Genomic DNA, 20,427 nt, shown 5'->3' on the forward strand with positions numbered 1-20,427 from the left:
ACACGCACTCCTGAGTACAGTAGTGCAAAGAAGTTCTATCACGAACTCGAGTCTGGACGCGCGTGTACGAGTCGCAAACATTTAGCGGTGCCGCTGTTTAGCTTAACTGGCTTAACTCTGAAGGATGGTAAAATCAGACAACGAAAATTGCTCCTCCCTTCTTTCCATGTCCCTCTTTGGTGCTGTTAGCATTTTTCAGCAGTCGCTCGCTAAAGGGTAGCGGTGAAAAGGAAAAAACGAGGGGGTGACGTCCCGGCGGAACGTGCAGCCGCAGTGACTGTTTCTACGGCACGTATTGATTGGCGCACTTATTTTTGTTTAGTAATACGCGACCTTGGAACGCGTATTTCGTTCCGCTTGCTCCGTTCAAGTTGCTTTAGGGGAGGCGGTGGGGGCTGCTAACAATGCAGGCACTACGAGCACCGAAGTCGCCCTTTTCCGGTCTTCAGCAGTTTCCGTAGACGCATGTCACGCTGTGTAGTCGTTCGTGTAGGAGCCGTGTAGGAGCGGGTTTGGAGCTACCGATAGATGACCGCCAAAGATCGGGATAGAGATGGGTGAGGAGGAGGGAGGAAACATGGCACGCTCCAAGCGGTAATGGGCGAAAATGTCCCCGTACGGGCGAGCTTGTCCCGTAAAGTGAATACATCACTATCATTGGCGGCGCCATCGAGCCCTCGGAAGACCAAAGCTCGAGCAGCTTCGTGGACCGCTGAGTTTCCAGGTAGCGCGGTATGGGCGGGAGCCCAGGCGAGAGTGAAAGAGCGGGATGGAATGTTCTGTGCCTTCAAAAGGACTGATAAAGTTGCTGGGGAAACTCTTGCGTAAAGGAAATTTAGGATGGCTGATTTAGAGTAAATGATAACAGTTGTTTGAAGGTGGGGACCGTGGGTCATAGCCAACGCGATGCCGATCTGTTCTCCCGCAATGGGGGATGTCGTAAGTAAGGAGGCGGAAACGAGCTGGACTTGTTTCGAGTAAACGACCGAGGCTACAGCAGCCGCTCTGGTAGGATAGGTTGCTGCATCTGTGTATAGCGTGGTGGAGCCTGGAGGGTACGCCTTTTCAATGGCTTTCGCGCGAACCAGTCTGCGATCCTCATTGTGTACGGAATGCATATTTCGCGGAAGAGGTTTGATTCGGAGCGTCAGGCGGATGGAAGGGGGATGTCTACCAATTGCTGATAGTTGGAGGTGGGTGGTGAAAGGCCTAAGGAAGAAAGCAAGTGCCGACCGGTGCGACTCTTAGTGAGTCTTTGTGATTGGGCGGTGCGTTGGGCCTCAACTATCTCGCCAAGGGAGTTGTGGACACCGAGTGCAAGGAGGCGGTCGTTGGAGGTTTTTGGAGGGAGTCTGAGGGCTACCCTGAAACATTTACGTATCAAGCCATCAATTTTGATTCGTTCGCTTAGCTTCACGGCTAGGAAGGGGGTCGAGTATGCTCTTCGGGACAGGGCAAAGGCTTGTATGAGTCGAATGAGGTTTCCCTCCTTTACACCCATATGCTCCGAAGCTATTCGAGATATTAGTCTCGTAGTTTGATATACCCCACGTTCAAATTCTCGGATTCTGTCCAGGTTGTGTCCCTTGCTATGCAGGCGCAAACCAAGGTCCCTGATGGTGTCCACGGTAGGTATGATGTTGCCTGATTGGGTGGTAATCGAGATGTGGGGGGGGTCATGTGCATTGGGCCGAAAGAGGAAAAACGCGGACTTTTGTTTGTGGCGAACAGGAGAGGCCGCGGCTAGATGTGTATGTTACGATCATTTGGGTAGCTGTTTGAAGGGTGTCCTGAATGTGTCCGTCCGAACCCTTGGAGATCGAAAGAGTGATGTCATCTGCGCATAGAAAATGGTGGAGGTCCGGTAGGGTAGATAGTAAAGGAGGAAGGTCTTTCATGACGATATTGAAAAGAAAGGGTGGTAGCACCGACCCTTGGGGAGTGCCAGTGGTTCCCAAACAGATTGAGGACGTTTTAATAGGACCCAGGTAAGTGAGCGTTCTGTCCGATAGAAAAGAACGAATATAGTTGTAGGTCCGCTCTCCCAAATGTGACTTCATTATACCCGCGAGAATCGCCGAATGGGAGATGGTGTCGAATGCTCGTGTAAGGTCCAAGCCGAGGATAGCCTTGGTTGTTCGTACAGGAGCAAAAGCCGGGTCAATAATATGGTGCTGGAGTTGGAGCATAACATCCTGGGTGGACAAGTTAGTCCGAAATCCAAACATGGAGGGTGGAAATAGATGTGTCGGTCCGGCAAACTAGTTAATCTGAAAGGATAGCATGTTCGAAGAGTTTACCCAAACACGATGTCAGTGATATGGGGCGACGGTGATCTACGTGTGGTCGTTTACCGGGTTTAAGAGTTAGGATCGTTTTGGCAGTACGCCAGCGTTCCCGGATAGAACCAGACTCCCAGCATTCGTTGAAGAGTCGTGTTACATCCTCCACTGATGAATCGTCTAGATTACGTAACATTTTATTTGTTATAAGATCTGGTCCGAGGGCCGATCTGGTGTTCAGCCGCCGTATGGGCGAATTTACCTCTGCCTCAGTTATGGGGGCATCCAATTCGTAGTTCGACTTGCCTCTGTATGAGGGGTGTTGTACGGGTGGACTCTGTTGGACATATTTCTTAGTGATGTAGTTCAGAAAGTCCTGCTGTGATCCTTCAAAGTTGTGATTTAGGTATTGTATAGATTGGGATTAAGCTGTTCTAGTGGTACTGGGATCAATTAGATGGCGGAGGCTGTTCCACGTTTTTGTCGAATTGAAATTGACGTCAATAGACTGGCCAGTCTATTGAGTGCAGTGTCCATCGACGAAGTTTTGTGACCTAGTTTAGCGGTAATGTTTGTGCGAGTTGACGGGATTCAGATTACTATGGCAGATGACGTATCCATCACCCATCCATCCTTGAAAATGTGAATGTACTTTTGGTCGGTAGTAGCCATGTGCTCCAATGAAAAGTATTTCAGAGCGGGAAGAGGCAACTTAGCTACGCTCTGTCTGTCGGAACGTCAGAAACGGTTACTGTATTTTCCACAAGGAAAATGTTCATGGTGGCTTGGTATGCTGGGGTGGTCTCTGATACACTGGTAGTACTGAGGCGCGTACCTTGGCTCCGGTGTCACAAGCCAGCGGATGGTCGACAGCCCTCGTCACAAACTGCAAGGGTGCACGAAGAAGCTCTTGCTGGCAGATACCGGTTGGGGAGAGGCGCCTACTCTCCTTGAGTGTCCAAGGGTTGAGGTATTTTTAAGCACACCTAGGTATACACGAAGAACTTTCCGTTGTTAGCCTTCTAGAAGCCATGCGTTGGTTATTTTGAGAAGCTCGAGGGCAGGCAAGCTGTAGCCAAGCAATCCATCGCAGAGTGCACTGTAGAGCCTGATGAGAGGAGCCACCGAGAAACCTCCCGGGCTGCAGGAGATCATGCGGAAGATCGATGCGTAGGCCTTGTGTCTGAGTTTCCGTATATGTGGAGACCACGTCATGTTCTGGTGAAAGCTGACTCCTAGAAATTTGTGACTTTCAACGTGACATATAGGAGCGTCTCCGAGTTTTAAAAGATACCGGGAGAGGTGTCGCCTAGTGAAGGCTATCGCAGCAGACGTCTCCGCCGATATTTCGAGGCCACGTGCTGCCAGAAAGGTTGCGATTGAGTTAATGACCCTTTGAAGCTCTGCGCGCAAACTCCGATGGTTGCTACCTGTGCATCAAATGGATATATCGTCAGCATAAAGGGAAGGCGCGTGCCTTGATGGTGATTGGGGTCCATGTTGTTAGGTATGGGGGCTACGTGGAAATTCCGGTGGATGTCATCAGGAATGCCTGTTGTCTTGGAGATTTCTCTGACCTCTTCCGTGTAACCTAGCTGTTGCAGGAGCGTCCTACCCGTCGGGATCTGCGTCAGCTTTTCAGTCTAGGCTTTTAGTAGGACGCCTTTATGTTCTTGGAATCTGTTGTGAGCCCCTAAGGCCATTAGCCTTTCTGTTGACGTGCATATCAATAGCCTTAACGCCGTCTTCTACGCTTTTCTAAAAATATTTCAGCATGTTGCTTTTCGGAAAGGTTCACTTTTGGTAGGGCAGCCTGTATGCAACCATGCTCACTATCAAGCTGTGCACCAGCATCAAAGTATCATCTTCTTTCGTTCCGGCGCGTCGGCTTGCAATTCGCCTTATCATTCTGGAGACTTGCGTCGTCGTAGTTTTGAGCAAGGATGGAGTGTGGCTACTCCATTAGTTGGATTGTATCCGCATCCCTAGTATTCGAACCGTTGTTTTCTTGCGGAATCTCATTGCCCTCTAGGTACACCTTGATGCGGAGATTTCGATCCACTGGAACAGTTCGTTTTAACTTGTGTTGCCAATACGGATTACTTCAGATAATTCTGTAGAGCACTGGAGGCCTCGTTCGTGGGCGCACTATTCGACGCATGTGGCTGATCTCTGTAGCTTTGCTTCCTTTTCCCTTAATGATCTCTTGGTTATCCCGATTTTTATGTCATCCGCATACATGGCATGTCTTATTTTCGGGATGTCTTGCGGCTTTCTGGCCAGGCCTATCATCGCCCCATTAAATAGTAGGGGTGATATTACAGAGCCCTGTGGGATGCCTTTGTTAGGTATCGTGAATTTGTCAGTGCAAGCGTCATTTATGCCAATCGTGGCTGTTCGATTGGAAACGGGGAATAAATGCAGCGCAAGGTGGTGCAGTGGTGTCGGAAGGAACTAAAAAGCCAAACAAGCAATAACAAATTTGGCACGCAGAATCGCGGAGCATGGTCAGTTCGCTGTCCATAAAGCAGGTCGTGCACCAGACACCACAACCACGGAGCACGAGCTGCAGACGGGACCCTGCCACGAGTGGGTCTTGTGGAATAACCTCCATATCATCTGTGGCACCGGTCTACTGCGGCGCTGTCTGAGCCATGGGAGCCACTTTGTACGGCGCCCGTCTTCACAAACGGTACCTGACGAGAGCACTGCCTACCGTAGCTAGACACAGCCAGCGCCAGGCGTAAACGCGATGTCGCCCATAGCCGGCGAAGGACCACCGAGTCTTCGAAAAACGTGGCTGGCGCCTGCATTCAACCGTGAGCCCTGCAAATTTCTTTGATTCTAAGGTTTAACGCGCCGACGCAACGCAGGCGATGAGGTGGGCCTTGCTGGAGGGCTACGGCTTAATTTTGGCCGTATTAATTGGGATCTTTAACGTCCTCTGAAATCTCGTACACACGGGCGTTTTTGCTTTTCGCCTCCATGAAAAAGCGACCGCCAAGGCCGTGAATTGAAAGCCCTGAAAAGTTCGTAGCGGCGAATGAAGCACTGTGTTCTTCGACCACTGCTTGAACATACGCGCCTTGCCGGTAGCAGCAAGTCTGGACTGCTTCAAAGTGTAGGAGTATCGTAACGGAAGGATCGTGAACGAAAAGAATCAATTAAACACTTCGATAGTTGGCCAAACATAGTGATATGCAATCGAATAACACCGAAACAATGTTTTTTAGAAAAAAATGTTCAGAGCTCTACGTTTTTGTTTAACACATAAGTAAACAAATGCCACTCGAATGGACTAAAAAAGCACCTAAATTGCGACGCTCGAAACACGGCCATTACAAGACGAAATGCGCGATGGACTGGGTAGAGATAGTGTAATTAGGGAAGCTCTAACTGACCCTACGCTGATCCTACGCTGCCTGCTCCTCCAAAGTGCGTATGACGCGTTATCTACGAATTTCGGAGTAACGTACATGTTTTGTAAAAATTTCCTAGGCTGATCCCAAGCCTTCTGGACCATAGAGAATTGAAAAAAGCACCTTTACCTCTCAGCGCGAAAAAAATTGCTTAATAACAGATAGACAGGGTTTTTTTTTCTCTGGCTTTCCGGCACAAACCTTTTAGCTTCGCTCGAAACCTAAGCATTGAATGTTTGCGGCCTGCGCGCTTTCGCCATTGCCTGGAAAATTTTCACAAGGGCAGTACGTGCGACCGCCGTTTGCCATCGTCACGTTGACCCTACATGTGCCCCAAACGCCGGTCGCCCCTGCACGCCGTTATCACTTCGCTGATCGCCTGTTCTGCTATGAGCGAGATAAACTCAGCCAAACTCTTTCCCCTTGGTTTCAACTCCTCTCAAGGGGTTTTTTTAGATCAGATTTATGGAGTTCCAAAGGAAGCGTTTTCAGCGTGCCCTTTTCGCCTTGCAATATAAAGGTTCGCTTTAAAGCGGAAAACCGCCGCGGTAGCTCAGTGGCTATGGCGTTGCGCTGCTGAGCACGAGGTTGCGGGTTCGATTCGCGGCCGCGGCGGCCGCTTTTCTGATGGAGGCGAAAAGCAAAAACGCCCGTGTGTACGAGATTTCGGCGCACGTGAAAGATCCCCAGGTGGTCAAAATTAATCCGGAGCCCTCCACTACGGCGCGCCTCATCGCCTGCGTTGCGTCGGCGCTTAAACCCTACAACCAACCAACCAAAGCGGAAGATTCAATCTGAATTCCACAAATTTCAACGGCATTTCTCTTTAGCGGCTGTGTTAAAAGAACGTGGCTAGTGTGGGGAGCAAACCACTAGATGGCGCAGGGTGCTCTTGTGTTACGGAACGGAATGACGCAGGCGGAACGGTCAGATTTATTCAGGATGGGAAAGGAACAAGGGCAGCCTAAATGGGAGAATGAAGAAGGAAACAGAAGAGCCTGAAACGTTGGAGGTGATAGAAGAAGGGGTGTTGCATGGAAGGCCTGTCCGAAACACTACGGTCTATCGCCGCCATTCTCATCGAGGCAAGCAGATAGGTTCTGAAGTTAATTGCACTCTCCGCTGTGTTCTCCATCACCAAATTTATATGGAGCCTGTGTGATACAATATTAATAAAAAAAATAATGGTTTTAGGGTTACACTATGTGCACATTTAGCGGTAAACTATGAGTGGCAGCCCGTTGACCTTCCAAAAATGCCTCGTCTCTTTCCGCGCAACGCATGGTTCAGTGGTTGACATACTATCCGTCTTCTTGACAAAGTGAACGTTTGCAAATTTCTACTTCCACATATCGCTGTTTGTGCCAATGGTTAGCTCAAAAATACATGTGCATTTATACCTTATAGAGCGTTTCGGAGCAGGTTCTTCCTCTTTTAATTAGGAAGAACCTGTACTTGGAGATGTGCTTGGCTCGCGCGTGGCCTGGAACCTAATACAAAACGTATGTAAACAAGCCTAAAATATTTTTTAAAGATGTTTTGGCTTGGGACCCACCGGGGGTAATGTAGTAATTATTTGGATGGTCTTTGATCGTTTCCGTTATGTACGATGTATTTTTGAAAATTATTTTACGCGAAACAATAATGTTTTCCCCTCTGGTCAACCATTTCTGCAGCGTGGCATAGTCAGGCCACTTATTGATCTTAGGGTTTACATTAGTCGTCTTGCCAGTGGCTATGCGCTGTGGGAATCCACCAGCGCTTCTCCTAAAAAAACAAATATTTCAAGTGCCGTATTTACGCGCACATTATGCCGATTTTCGATATAAAGGAACCCATTATTTTCGTCTGCGATATTTTGAATCTTTCTCTTTTACAAAATCCTTTTTCTTTTCAAATTACACACGAGAGATGCTTTAAATTAAATAGCACCGCGATATTCACTTCAACACAAGTGCTGCATGGTAAACACCTCTTTTATGCCCGAAACAAATGGATGTAAACAGTTACCTCACTCATGCTTAACGGCGTGTTAGTTTCCTTCAATTTTTGGGATAAAACGTGCGTCATTGACGATAATAATGGCAGTTGCATGCCTTTCTGCACGCGCAGAGCATCAGCTAAAATATATTATGACGCTTTGCGAACACGAGAAATTCGATAACGCTTTTGAGTTGTCTTCTCACCTGTTCGTGCCATAGCATGAGCAGTGCGGCCGGACCGGCGCGGCTTCTGAAGGACAAGAAGCGTTGCATCTTTTGGTCTTCCTCCATCGTGTAGACTGCCCTGGGAGAAATAGAGGGATAGAAACAATTTATTAAAGAAGTCCTCTAAGCGAGGGAGGTGTGCGGCGATCTTCGTAGACCGGGCTATGATGATCTTCTGTCTCTCCGGGTTACACACCCAATCCCTTCCCAATAGGGCCTTCCTCGATCACATGCACCCCGAAGTTTATCCCTCTCCCTTTTTCCCACTATGCCGAGACAAGGCCACGCTACGTCACATGTGGGCCTGTCCATATGATCCCCTCCCTGAAAGCAATTCCTCGGAGCTCTGGTAGGCAGCGTTGAGCTGCTCTAACGCGGAGAGACAGAAGATCATCATAGCCCCGACTGCTCTGGGAAGCTGGTCTCCCAAGTCATGGCGGCCAGGAGAGCTCCGCTCCCTGACCTCCTGTGCTGTCTGAAAAAAAATGGTGTTGGGCGCCTGCGCCACGCGTGGGCACTAACCGCACTTAGGAATATGACTGTTGCAACGGCGGATGGTTTTATAGATGATAACTACATAAACTCGGTACGTTGAATACGAGGGCCAGAGTTATCTACGTAGGCTGAAGATCGGATAGACAATGCCAGACAGCATGGTCAACGGCTCAAAGAATAGAAAACAGCATAAGCGAGTTGGAGACAAGGTGAATACATTTGCGTGTGGGTTCTGTTCATGTCAGAAACGCCAGGAAGGCGGGAATACTTCGCGCCCCGAAGGCTTCCACAGATCATTTTTTTTATTTTACCGCTCGGAACTAAAAGAATACAACTCCCCAAAACACAGTTGCACAGCTAGGATGAAACATTGTATTGCTTGATTTGTACCACATGCCACCTACCACCGTCTGCATATGTACAGCAAACATCGTCTTTGATACAAAAATGCTTGAAGAATGCTCTTAATCGTGTCCCAGGACCAGTGGTCCACCAAAACCCATTAACCAGTCTTGAGGTAAAACCACCGTATGAATAATCCGCTCTGCGGGGCGAAACCACTAACCACATTTCTAAATCACATGTACAAAAGACGTATTTCCAATGAAAAATATCCAATAAATGATTTCCAAACTTGTACAATATAACCTAAACAGTGTCCATGGATAGAACGTTTCTCGAAACAGTAATCAAGGCTGGGCTCCAAAACATTGCCGTAGTAGCACTCTGCGAGGCGCCCACCACCTTTCTGAAATACATCACAGTGGGATGTAAGGGAACACCGGTGTGGCGCGCTGCCAACCCAAATCTCCACACCGCTTATGCGCCGAGAAAGAAAAGCATTATGGCATGCCACATTCGTTACACAGAAACAAGCACCGTATACAAACAGGAATAACGGCAAGCGTCATTTATACATTCCTCGGCAGGGTAATATAGAAAAAGAGGCATTGAAACAGTCCAGGAATGCATGAGCTTGAGTTTCTTGGTCTCTGCCAAACTCCAATTTGAAGATGCCACACAAAAACCGTGTGCTGCCAGAATTATACAGGCAGTGTTAAGAATGTACATAAAACTTTAAAGACTTCCGCACTGGTCATACTTTTATATAGACGAGGTGGCCTTGGTCGTAAAGATTGCTGTACGGAATTTGGTGCATGGACGAGAATTGACAGGGAATGAATGGAGTAATGATCAGGCATCAGTGCAGGGACAGCAGCTAAATAATCTCAGCAGAAATGTACTGACAAGATACGTAACACTAGCAATCACCTCATTCAAAATCTAGGTGGTATTCTTGGGAGAAACAGAGAGACAAACGTTTATTATACTGATGAGCAGGAGGACGTTCTGAGTATTCTTGGGGAAACACTTAATGCAGAAACTACTCATTAACTCAGACACTCGATTATAGTGTAAAATAGTGTAAAAAGAGACCGGTCTAATACGGGGGGAAGAGGGGGTGGCAGACTATCCTACGAATGTACACGTCATTTACAAAGCTCTCGAACCGGCAAAAGGGCTATATATTCCGTCCTAATATGTGATATAACAAACCTTATCTTGCCGCCATGGTCCTTCTCTAAATTGTTCACACAATCAAACACTATTCCAACATTCAAATAAAAGGGGCAAAAAATATCGATAAATATAGGCCAAGTTCAATTTTTTGTTGTCATAGCAAGATAATCATAAAAAGTGTTAGGAAATAGATTAAGCAACTATTTAAACAAGATTGGCTCAGCGCCAGCTTTCCCCTACGGTTTTCGCACAGGAAACTTTACTAAGCTGGGCCTAATTGCTTCACTTGCCAGTATGAAAAGATCAATTCACAATTGTCACCTTGCTTGCTCTGTTTTCTAGATTTTGCGAAAGCCTTCGATACAATTAGAACAGCATCTTATTCACAAAGCTCGACACGTTAGGAACTACCTGCGTAGTAAGAGAAATGTAATTTCCGCAGGACATAAAATTTCTGAAACAGTCGGGAACACAGACCATTTTCCCAAGTCCAAAAGGGTCGATTTTGGACATTTATTTTTCTTGGTTTACATAAATAACCTCCCCGACACCCTGCAGTCCACACATTGCGTATTATATAAGTATGACACCACCATCTAAATATCGAACGTGTATAATCTTTTTGGCATCTAAATGTATTATCGCTTTCTTTAACGCCTTAGATTGGTATAAATGAACCAACTAGTAATAAACACGATCAAGCCTAAATTTATGACTTTCAGTTAGTAAGAAGCTTCGACCCCAGTTTTCTTATTTTACACTCAACAAAGAACATTCCTGAATGTGATTCCGCAACATTTCAGAGTATGCGTCTTGATACCTCCCTAAGTTCCATTTTCATATCAACCATCTAAAAAACAGCTGCATCTGAAATGTGTGTTGTCCTGATTGCCCGAATTTCTTTTTCTCTTTCCCACTGCTAACACTCTGGTTTATATTTCTTCACAGTACCCTAATGATGGCATCATCTCATGGGGAAACACTTACTAACGTCATTTAAAATTGGCCTAGCATATCAAAAACTAAGCGATACGCGTCATTACCGCCAGTTATTTTAGCGTTGATGTTTAGTTACGCAATAACCAGTTTAGAATGTTATTCATTGATCACTAAGTAATCACAATCTTGCAATCCTGTTCTTTAGGCTTAGAAAAAATCAGCTTTCTTTTCATTTCGTAAGCGTTCATTCTGTATGCAATATGAATCCCACAAGGTTCGCCTTTCGAAATAAACGAGCGATAGTTCGAACAATATAACGGAAAAAAATGTATCCACTCCAGTGCTATTCAACTCTGGTACAGCATGTCTTATACTCTAAAATTCTAACGACATTCCGTGTATTTAAAAAAGCACGCAAGGTATTCCCATTAGGGGGCAATTAAAAGGTTTTGTTCTTTTTCCAACCTGCGGATTTACTTAAAATTGCGACTTCGGTGTAAAGAAAGAGGAGACGGTACAATGTTCCTGTAAAAGGATAGAATTTTTTGCAGAAGCTGTGTAGTTGTTAAGAGGCATTGTGGATCTACGTTAGAGGCTTTAAAAATTGAAATGTTCAAATTTTCACATTTTTGGAGCATTGGATTTACTTTTGTGATTTATTTGAAAATAGCAATTCCGTTTTCACTGGGTAGAGATTTTACCCACCGAGGGCCCCATTTCAGCTTTCAGGATTTGGGACCCTCGCCTCTATACCAACGTGTACGTATCATTTTATTTGAACTCAATTTTGAAATTTCATGTTCACGCCCTTCCTGCTAAAACCCCTGATTAAATTCTAAGTATGTTCAAAACAAAAATAAATAGACATACTTAAAAGCATCGCAGAGCTTACCGAAAGTGCACATTGTCTGGGTTCACGGGCATGAATCTGTTTTAAGGGGACTTAAGCCACTTCCAGCGGGCACGGGCACTAGGTCATTACCCGAGAAAGCATGCTCTCTGAGTACCGGAGGAGTAGGTCTGTTTTAGAGGCAGCTGAGAGCATGCTTTCTCGGGTAATGACCTGGTGCACGTGCACGCAGACAGTGCACGTGCACCAGAGACATCGCAAATTCGGAGACATCGCAAACCCGATTTGAAGCGTTATTTCTAACTTGAGAAAGAAAATGCGATCGCCAAAGGAGGATTTTTTGTCTTACTCTGAAGTCATTCATGAGAAATGATGCAGCCTGAAAGGGCTGGCGCCATCTCACAAAAGATCAGTAACGCATTTCAGAGATAAATGTTTCAGGTAAAGTACTGTTGACGCGACAACAATTTCTAACAGGTTTAATGCCTTTTTCTCCCACCTGTATTTATGCGGACAGCTTCGGAAGTTTTGCTACTGTCAAAATATTTTGGTTCTTCTATACCTGAAGTATAAATAACTGAGGACGGTGTTGTCAGCCTTTTGCATAAACTCGATATAAAGAAATCACCTCTTCCCGACCAACCGAACTTTTTTGCTAGATATACTTTATAGGCGGCAAAATAGTTAAATTAAATTGACTTTAGATCTCTAAGCACTGTGAGTATTCCTGAAGATTGGCGCTCGGTACACATTATTTCCCTCAATAACTCTGGCTCGCCTCTAAAAATCAACACTTACACGCCAGTTCTCTTTAGCAACATTTCTTGTAAACTATTCGAACACATTGCATATAAGGTCATTATTAGTTACTTAGAATATATTAATTTGCTGTATGCCAAACAGCGTGGCGTTAGATCTGTTTTACCGACAGTATTGATTATTAGGTTTTTAACGCGCCGACGCTACACAGGCGATAAGGCGCGCCGTGGTGGAGGGATCCGGATTAATTTTGACCACCTGCAAGGGACCTTTACTTGCGAAGAAACCTCGAACACGCGGGCGTTTTCTCTTTTCGCCTCCACCAGAAAAGCAGTCCCCGCGGCGGGGAATCGAACCCACATCGTTGGGCTCAGCAGCACAGGTTTACCGACAGTAACCCCACTAACTGAAATAAACTATGAATTATAATTTGCCCACCCAATACGAATGTCCAAACCGGCGCTGTCGATTTGTAAAAGCCATTTGATGTTGTGCCTTGTTCAGATCTAATTACAAAACTATTCGAAAACAAATTGAACAAAAAGGAACCCCATGGATAAAATGTCACTTAAAACTAGAAAGCAGTGTGTCGGCATCGATAAGTGATCACGGAAAAATTGAACGCCTACTCTCGTGTTCCTCAGGGCTCCATGGTCGGGCCTGACTTTTTGAACAGCGAAGATGTTAGGCCTGCACAAAGTCGTCCGACGATGACAGATAAGCCGGAAGCCTCAACAAAGAAAATGCGGTCAGGGATGTCGCGGGTATCGAACCCGGTACGTTTACGCACTAAAACCGACAACCTAAGCACTCGGCCACCCCAAAGACCGGAGGCGGACGGGTTAACAGCGACGGGGAACAATAACATGCGGAGCCAATTGGAAAGAAAAAAACACTTCCCGGGACGGAAACACACTTGGGTACCTCGCATTATGAAACCGGAGTCTATCAGATTGAGCAATCATCGCCTTCCGGGCGCCCTGCATTTCCTTTGGGTTTGCCGCGTCGGCGTTGGCTTTGAACTTGTCCGCGGGTTCTAGCCCGTGCTAACGCAGTCCTGTTTGGGGGAGATGTCAAAGCCTGCGGACGAAAAGGCCCGAACCTGCCAGTCATGGAGAACTTTCAGCGGCAGGTTCAGAAATAAATGTGAGGTGGCGGCTATACGAGCGGATACTTGGCGCCTTACTGAATAACTTCAAAACAAACTTAAATCGGGTCAAAGGGCCACGGAACGAATAATGATCATAGTAACTCTTAGAGAGAGGAAACGAGCTTTCTGGCTCAGAGAGCAAAGTAGAGTAGAAGATACCATAGTTCAAATAAATAAGTAGCGGTCTTTACCTGGCCACGTATTTAGGCAAAATGTGATTCGGTGCACTACCAAGGTGACACAGTGGACCCCGAGAGACGCGTCTAGAAAAAGTACAAGGCCAGTTACTGGATGGAGGGACCAAATAAGAAAATTCAGAGAGAAAGAATAGACTTCAGTGGCACGGGGCAGAAGAGGTTGCAGGTCGAGGGACAGGCCTTCTTCCTGCAGTGTACCTAGTGGGCTTCTGCTGCTGATGATGTAACAGCCGGCTTTCCGACGAAGGGAGAGGGACCACTAGCTCTGCTGGTTTTACAGCCTTGCACCACCAGTGTATGTGGCGGCAAGTTTTTTTCAGTATAGAAAAATATAATTAAACATCTGTTCTACCACCTATCCACATACAGTTTATTCATGCGCGACTGCGCTCTGCACACAGCTATTGATATACGAGATGACCATAATTAATCTATCCTTACGCTCAATTGATACATCGCGCACATGGGGGGGGGGAGGGGGGCTTAAGAATAAATATTATTACGACACCTTCTATTCTTCCAGCAATACGGAGAGGCCCCTCGACTTTGCTTATTGTTTAGGTGATGCTGCCACCAACATAACTTGGAAGCCTAAATATTTCGCAGTCAGGCTTACGAGTAACCTTTTAGTCGGAAAGTGCACATTGCGAAACGTCTGTGAAGCTGCACTACGAAAATTGCCATTTTTGAAAAGGAAGTTACGTAATACTCCCCGCTGAAAAATCTAATCTTACAAAGCACTAGTACGATCACAGTTCAAGTACGAAGATATTATTCGAAATCTTACCACCAACACTTGATTAGTAAAATTGGAAAAGTACAGAACTAACTTATAGTTTATTTTATTTCGATTAGTGTTGTCAGTCTGGTTTAACCGTGTGACTTAGTAGGGCAAACGTTCAAAATCATGAGTAGTGGAGGGTCATATCTAACTTACAATATCATTAGGAGTTTTACAACGGACACTTTAACTGGTCTAGGGGTACTACATGCAAGAGCCTCTCAAACGTTCAACGAGAACACATTCCAGTCAGAGCATTAGGCAATCAATGATCCACATTACTATTCTTAAGCTTTATTTGTTTCCTCGTGCAATTTCTTACTGAAATACGTGCCCTGAACAAACACCGATCCCAGTTACGTGAGAAGTATTTTCTCAACGTTCTGTTAACGTATGTTTTGGTTGAAGTGTTGTGTTTCAACGTTGAAACACATTTATAGAATTTCCGTGTTCGCATCCATTCGTGTCTATTGCTTATTTGTATCTTACACCTTTGTGTCTTTTGCGGTTTAAAAGTATACGCCAAGCAGCGCTAATGTGTATTGGTGCATGTCGTAGTTCTGCTGCTGTAGAATGGCTCTGATCTATGGTGGTTGAGAAATAATCGGCTGGGCATCAACTTGAATTCACACGACCATGATTAGTGTTTGTCCTCTACTTTCGTGTTCGGGGAAATTAAAGTTTATTACCATCTGCCGATATATTTTTTTGTGTTCACACCTTCATGGGCCCGAGGAGGGCCTGCAGTATGTGCAAAAAAGCAAACGTCGCAAAGGGAAAAAGATTGTAACGATGGCACAAAAGGACGCAATCGCACCGTTGACGGCCTGCATTAGTATTGTGAGCATACTGAATATAAGATTAGGCCTACGTATACGCTCGTAGTGTATATGTAGCCTGAACAAAAGGGTCTGTTCAAGCCTCTGTCATAGCAACAGAAAGGGACGCACAGGGGGAACGGCCATGACAAGGTTATCAGAGCACACTATTTCATCGCTGGACGTGTTTCTGCATGCCGGAGCTGTCTGTTCTGCGACGCCCTCTAAAGCGTCAAATCGCCGTGGCTGCAGTGACAGGGGGTCATGGATGTAGGCCTCAGTAGACGCCAGGCAACACGAAAATGAAACAGTGAGCGAAGGATGCAAGTGCCGGCTGCCGCTAATACCAGAACCAGCTGACAATGCCACAACATTTACGACCGGAAAATAACACGCCATACGCATGAATCAATCAAACAATCAATCAAGCAATCAACAAATCAATCAATAAATCAATACATCAATCAATCGATCAATCAATCAAAACACTGGTGATGAAAACAGTTTGACACAGAAAATAACGCAAATACGACACAAATACTGTACAACATAAAGGAAAGCGCAGCTACGAATTAAATTTATTACTTCCGCTGCCACATACGTAATCCATCAAAAAAGTGTATCCCAGAATTTTTTGTCCTTATTATCATTTATATTCAGGCTGCACAAAATTAATAAACCGACATTTGCCTTCCAAACTTAAACTTTTTACTATTCGTCCGGGCGTTTTGAAGTTTGGTGGCGACAAAGCGCTTTATATTCTATTGAAATCATTATGATGATGATAGTTACATTTTAATAGCGCAAGGCCAACTGGGGCGGACAGCGCCAAAAACGGAGGTGGTAACCTAGCAGAGATGAAAAAGTGAGCATTGAATGATTAGGAAAGACAAAAGCAAAATCAGTTAAATGAAATGAGGACGCCTGTTTTTGAGGGCCAGGTTGTCATAATGCGTTCTATGAAATTGAGTTAAGAAGGCTAGCTTCTCATGCATAATGAAAAATACGCTTGACGAAAACAAATGGTTTATCGCCTAAAAAGTGTGATGAGTGCTGTCGAATGTGCTGTCTGAAGAGTTCACGGAAATGTCTGCGTGGTGTTGCGCCGAGTGCCTTACATTTAATTAAGCTGTGAACGACGGATTGGACGTCCCCACACGTGCTAAAAAGGGGTCTTGAGGATCCCGTAAGCAGCTGTGTGTATGTCGCATGAGTGTGGCCTATCCGCAGCCTAGCAAAGCCAGCCTCCTTGTGTGTACTTTGTGTGTTGGTTATGCATCTACCTAGACGTGACTTTATAGTGTGAAATTTGTTGTCTGTATTTGTGTTCCAAGTTTGCAGCCAATATTTACAGGGAACCGTCTGAACCAGTGGTTTTATGTTATGTTATGTTATGGCCAGTGGTTTTATGTTATGGCTACGTCCACACTACCACGGAAAGCGCCCACAGCGGCATTCTGGTCAGTAAGTTCATTCCCCTGAATTCCACTGTATCCCGCACCCCATCAAACAATTATTTTTAGTTTTGAATGATCGGCAGATGTTGGAGTTTTAAAGAGATGCTTGAGGATAATGTTCTTTGTTGATTTAAAGGAATGAAAGCTGTAACCACACTTAGTGAGTTTATAAATATTATGGAGTGTTTTGTTTGGGTTTTCGTAGCTTCTGGTACTACTAATAAGATGCCATGTGCTTCTGCAGTGAAAATACTACTCGATCTGTGTAACGTCTTTGTACTGGACAAATGGGGGCTATTTGCAGCCCATGAGACGGCTGAAGAATACTTCGAAGCATCAGTATAAGGCGCTGTGTGGGTATTGTGTTGTAACTGAAGGAAGTGCTGTAGTATAACTTCTGTGGGTGCAGTTCCTTTGTCTATATGTTTAAAAGAAATATCGGAAGAAATTGTGGGCAAGTCCCAAGGTGGGACTAAGTCAGCAATCGAGGACTTATGCTGTCATGACACCAAATCCCCAGTTCCTCCCGGCATGGGCTCTCACTGGGAGGGAGAAAGGAGCGGGTATCAATGCCCGTGCTGCGTACAAAGGAGCAGATGAGATATCGTTCATGGTAGGATTACTTGAAGTATTTTTCATGGAGGTTGCTTTAATGGCATGCAGAATTGAAGTGTGAGATTACTGGAGTTCAAGGCTGTACTTATAGACTTTAAATGTTGCCATACGGAAAGCCCCAAATGCAAGACGGGGTACGAAGTGCAGCACTGGGTCCAACATTTTCAATGCAGTTTTACCGCCGGACCATAAACCACGGTTCCATAGTTCAACCGGGAAGTTACAATGCTGGTAAAAACCCGGAGCAGTAGTTCTTTGCCTGCTCGTAGGAGAAATGTGAAAGGACCTTCAGTATATTCATGGTTTACAGCCATTTATGTTTGAGGTGTGTTATACGTTGAATTAATGGCATCTTATTATCTTGTGCCACGCCTGAAAATTGTGTCGTTTTTGAGAGGGACTTAAACACCATTAAGCCTAATATTGCGCTTAGTACGAATACCGCGCCACCTTCGAAGCAAAACACAACTACACTTTTCTGGATTAAGGTGACCTCCATTCCTGTCTGACCAGTCAGCAAGTTTGTTTTCACGAAGTTGGACTTGCCTCTCGGAAATGAACAGATAACAGGATTTAAAGGACGTTTGAACACCGTGTACACAGGTAGAGTAAGAAATTGTTGGTTCTAGTTCCTTCCCGAATTAGTTCATTTTTACAGTTCATAAACAGTTCGCAACTTCGAACTATCCCTTGACACACCCTGTTTTCTAGATTAGAGCCCATGAAAGTGCAGCGCCCACTTTTACACGAAAGGTTCTTCCTACATGTAGCTTGCAGGAGTATTCAGCATATTGACAGACAAACCAAAAGACTTCAGATCGCTAAGAATACCGTACCGCCATGCAGTATCACAAGCCATCTGAATGTCAAAAATACCGCCATACAATATTCTTTACGGATGAATGCATCTTTGACGTAAGATTCTAAGGCGACCTCTTGATCGTTTTTAGATCGCCTTGCCCTGAAGCCTGCCTGGTAGCTCTCGAGAAGGGTGTTTTACTCTAAGAAGTAGACGAGTCTCCTATTGACTATCAACGGGTATTGCCTCTCTTTCAGACAATCCACAACAATGGCCTCCCTCCAAGGCATTGGAAGGTGCGCCGAAAGCCATATTTTATTGTATAAGTGGATACGTGTTTCGAGTGTGTCTGCGTGTAAGTGGTCTATCATAGTGTATGTAAGATTGTCTGCGCCTGGAGCTGAACGCTTACAAGGGCTCAGAGCAGCTCTAAGCCCATAAAGCAAAAAATCCGAGCTATAGGAAGTGGTTCAGCTGTTGTTATCACGCAGGGGCTTCCTTTCGGCAGACATTTTGTGCTTCAGAAGAGTGTGCAGTTTGCAGAACTGGACACCTGTTTGAAGGGTTGTGCGTGTGTGTTATGCTGGTCCTCGGGTTCGTTTCCTGTTGTGCTCATCAGGGGCAGGCGTGTGTCTGTTATCCCTTAAGTTTATATATTTGTGTGCATACCTTGTGTGTGTCTGTGTATGAGTTTATAGATGTTAAGGAGGAGCGCCAACTAACTCGTTTTGCCTCATGGCGCATGTGTTTCCCAAGTAACTTTGGCTATTTAAAGGATATGAGGCTCTCTGACGTGCGATACCCAGGGAGGATATCCCACGTCTTGTTCTGCGCGTCCCGCGCACAACTTACTGTGCTCATTCCAACATGGCCTCCTGAGGTTGGGCGGAGCACCAGAGGCCTGCGGAATGGACTTTTCGACGGCGTCAAGGATGCGCGCCGTAAGGGGTTGGGTAGCCTCTTCAAAATGTAGTGAAAGGTTTGTGGATGTGTAGTGGAGTTTAAATGTTTCTGTGATTGTATTCCAGTTTTATTTTGGCGAATTGAACATTCTGTTGGAAGGTAAACAGTTTATCCCTTCGTCTACCTATGTTAATGAGGTAGGAACGTGGTCACTACTATATATATAGGTTCGTGCTCGTGTCCGAATAAAGAGATGGATAAAGAATTACAGAGCCAATAGCCAACTCATGATTTTAATAAGTGTTGTGTCCTTATTACCTATATTACGGTATGTATGCTGTTTATTGTTACATTTTCATGCTCCCGATATTGTTAGAAACTTTTCAATCAGGGGACTTCGCAGCAGCCGTGCGGGAAGACCCCAAAAAGAGTCACGCGTATTCAGGTCACCTACTTGAATGAAGGCTTCTTGCAGCTGATCTACCAGCCCTTCAAAATCAAAGCTCGAGAGCTGGAAGCCAGGACGCGTGTAAAAGGAGCATACAATTATTAACCCAGTAAACACTTTTGCATGAATCGCTAAAATCTCAAAGGCAGTTGTTTTATTATGACGGTATTACATGCTAATTATTTCCGGACGACAATGGCCATACCGTCCGAGCAGAGTTCCCAGCCATCTCTGTCCTATCTAGATACCATATAACTATTTAGAAAGTTTGTCTGTTTTTATTTTTATATGTTTGTCGAGACACAACACACTTCCCGAATTGAAGTTTAAAATCTCAAACATCGCCGCAATTTTTGTAAAGGCCTCTAGAGCTCCATTGATGGATGTTTTCTCTTGCCGTTATTTATTGTTTGGAGCAACTGGAAATGCGTATTTTTATGTGTCGTCTTTCGGGGCTTCGAAACTCGGAGGAGGGTTTTACCTTCTCTATTGGCTTGGACGCCGCAGCCCACTTCCTTCACTGCGATGCAGCGAAGGGAACGGGCTGCAGCGTTTATCTCATTGTATATGTTATTGCTGCGTCAGCGTCATTGCAGTGTCTATCTCAATGCAGCGTCCATCTCATTGTCTGATGTCCGGGGTGTGCCCGGACGACCGGGCCACTTGGACTTAGCATCCTTCCGGGTGTCCTTTGTCTCAGCTTCCAACGCCGAGGGCGCCGGGAGTGCCACTGGCGGGGCAGCTTGTGGGGCGAGGATAGGAGCGGCTGCGCCAACCCCCCGCCATC

At 45.6% G+C, this 20,427-nt stretch overlaps 1 protein-coding gene across 4 annotated transcripts in view; it reads right to left on the reverse strand.

Annotated features, from left to right (window-relative positions):
• LOC144137590 (death-associated inhibitor of apoptosis 2-like) overlaps positions 1 to 19,709 on the reverse strand; it is a 160,656-nt gene extending 140,947 nt beyond the window's left edge. For 2 of the 4 annotated variants that reach the window (XR_013315692.1, XM_077669514.1), the window contains exons 1-2: positions 19,647 to 19,709; positions 7,888 to 7,987 (exon numbers count right to left, since the gene is read on the reverse strand). Coding sequence is in view for 2 of the 4 variants with exons in the window: in XM_077669514.1 (XP_077525640.1) it covers positions 7,888 to 7,974 (87 nt within the window). In the remaining 2 variants the exon portion in view is untranslated. The remainder of the gene's footprint in view (positions 1 to 7,887; positions 7,988 to 19,646) is intronic. The other 2 variants (XR_013315691.1, XM_077669513.1) reach the window with 1 other exon arrangement.
• Between the last annotated feature and the right edge of the window lie 718 nt (positions 19,710 to 20,427).

Source organism: Haemaphysalis longicornis, unplaced genomic scaffold, assembly GCF_048455015.1.
Source record: "Haemaphysalis longicornis isolate Haplotype H1 unplaced genomic scaffold, Haemaphysalis longicornis Haplotype H1 scaffold_41, whole genome shotgun sequence".
Taxonomy (NCBI): Eukaryota; Metazoa; Arthropoda; class Arachnida; order Ixodida; family Ixodidae; genus Haemaphysalis; species Haemaphysalis longicornis.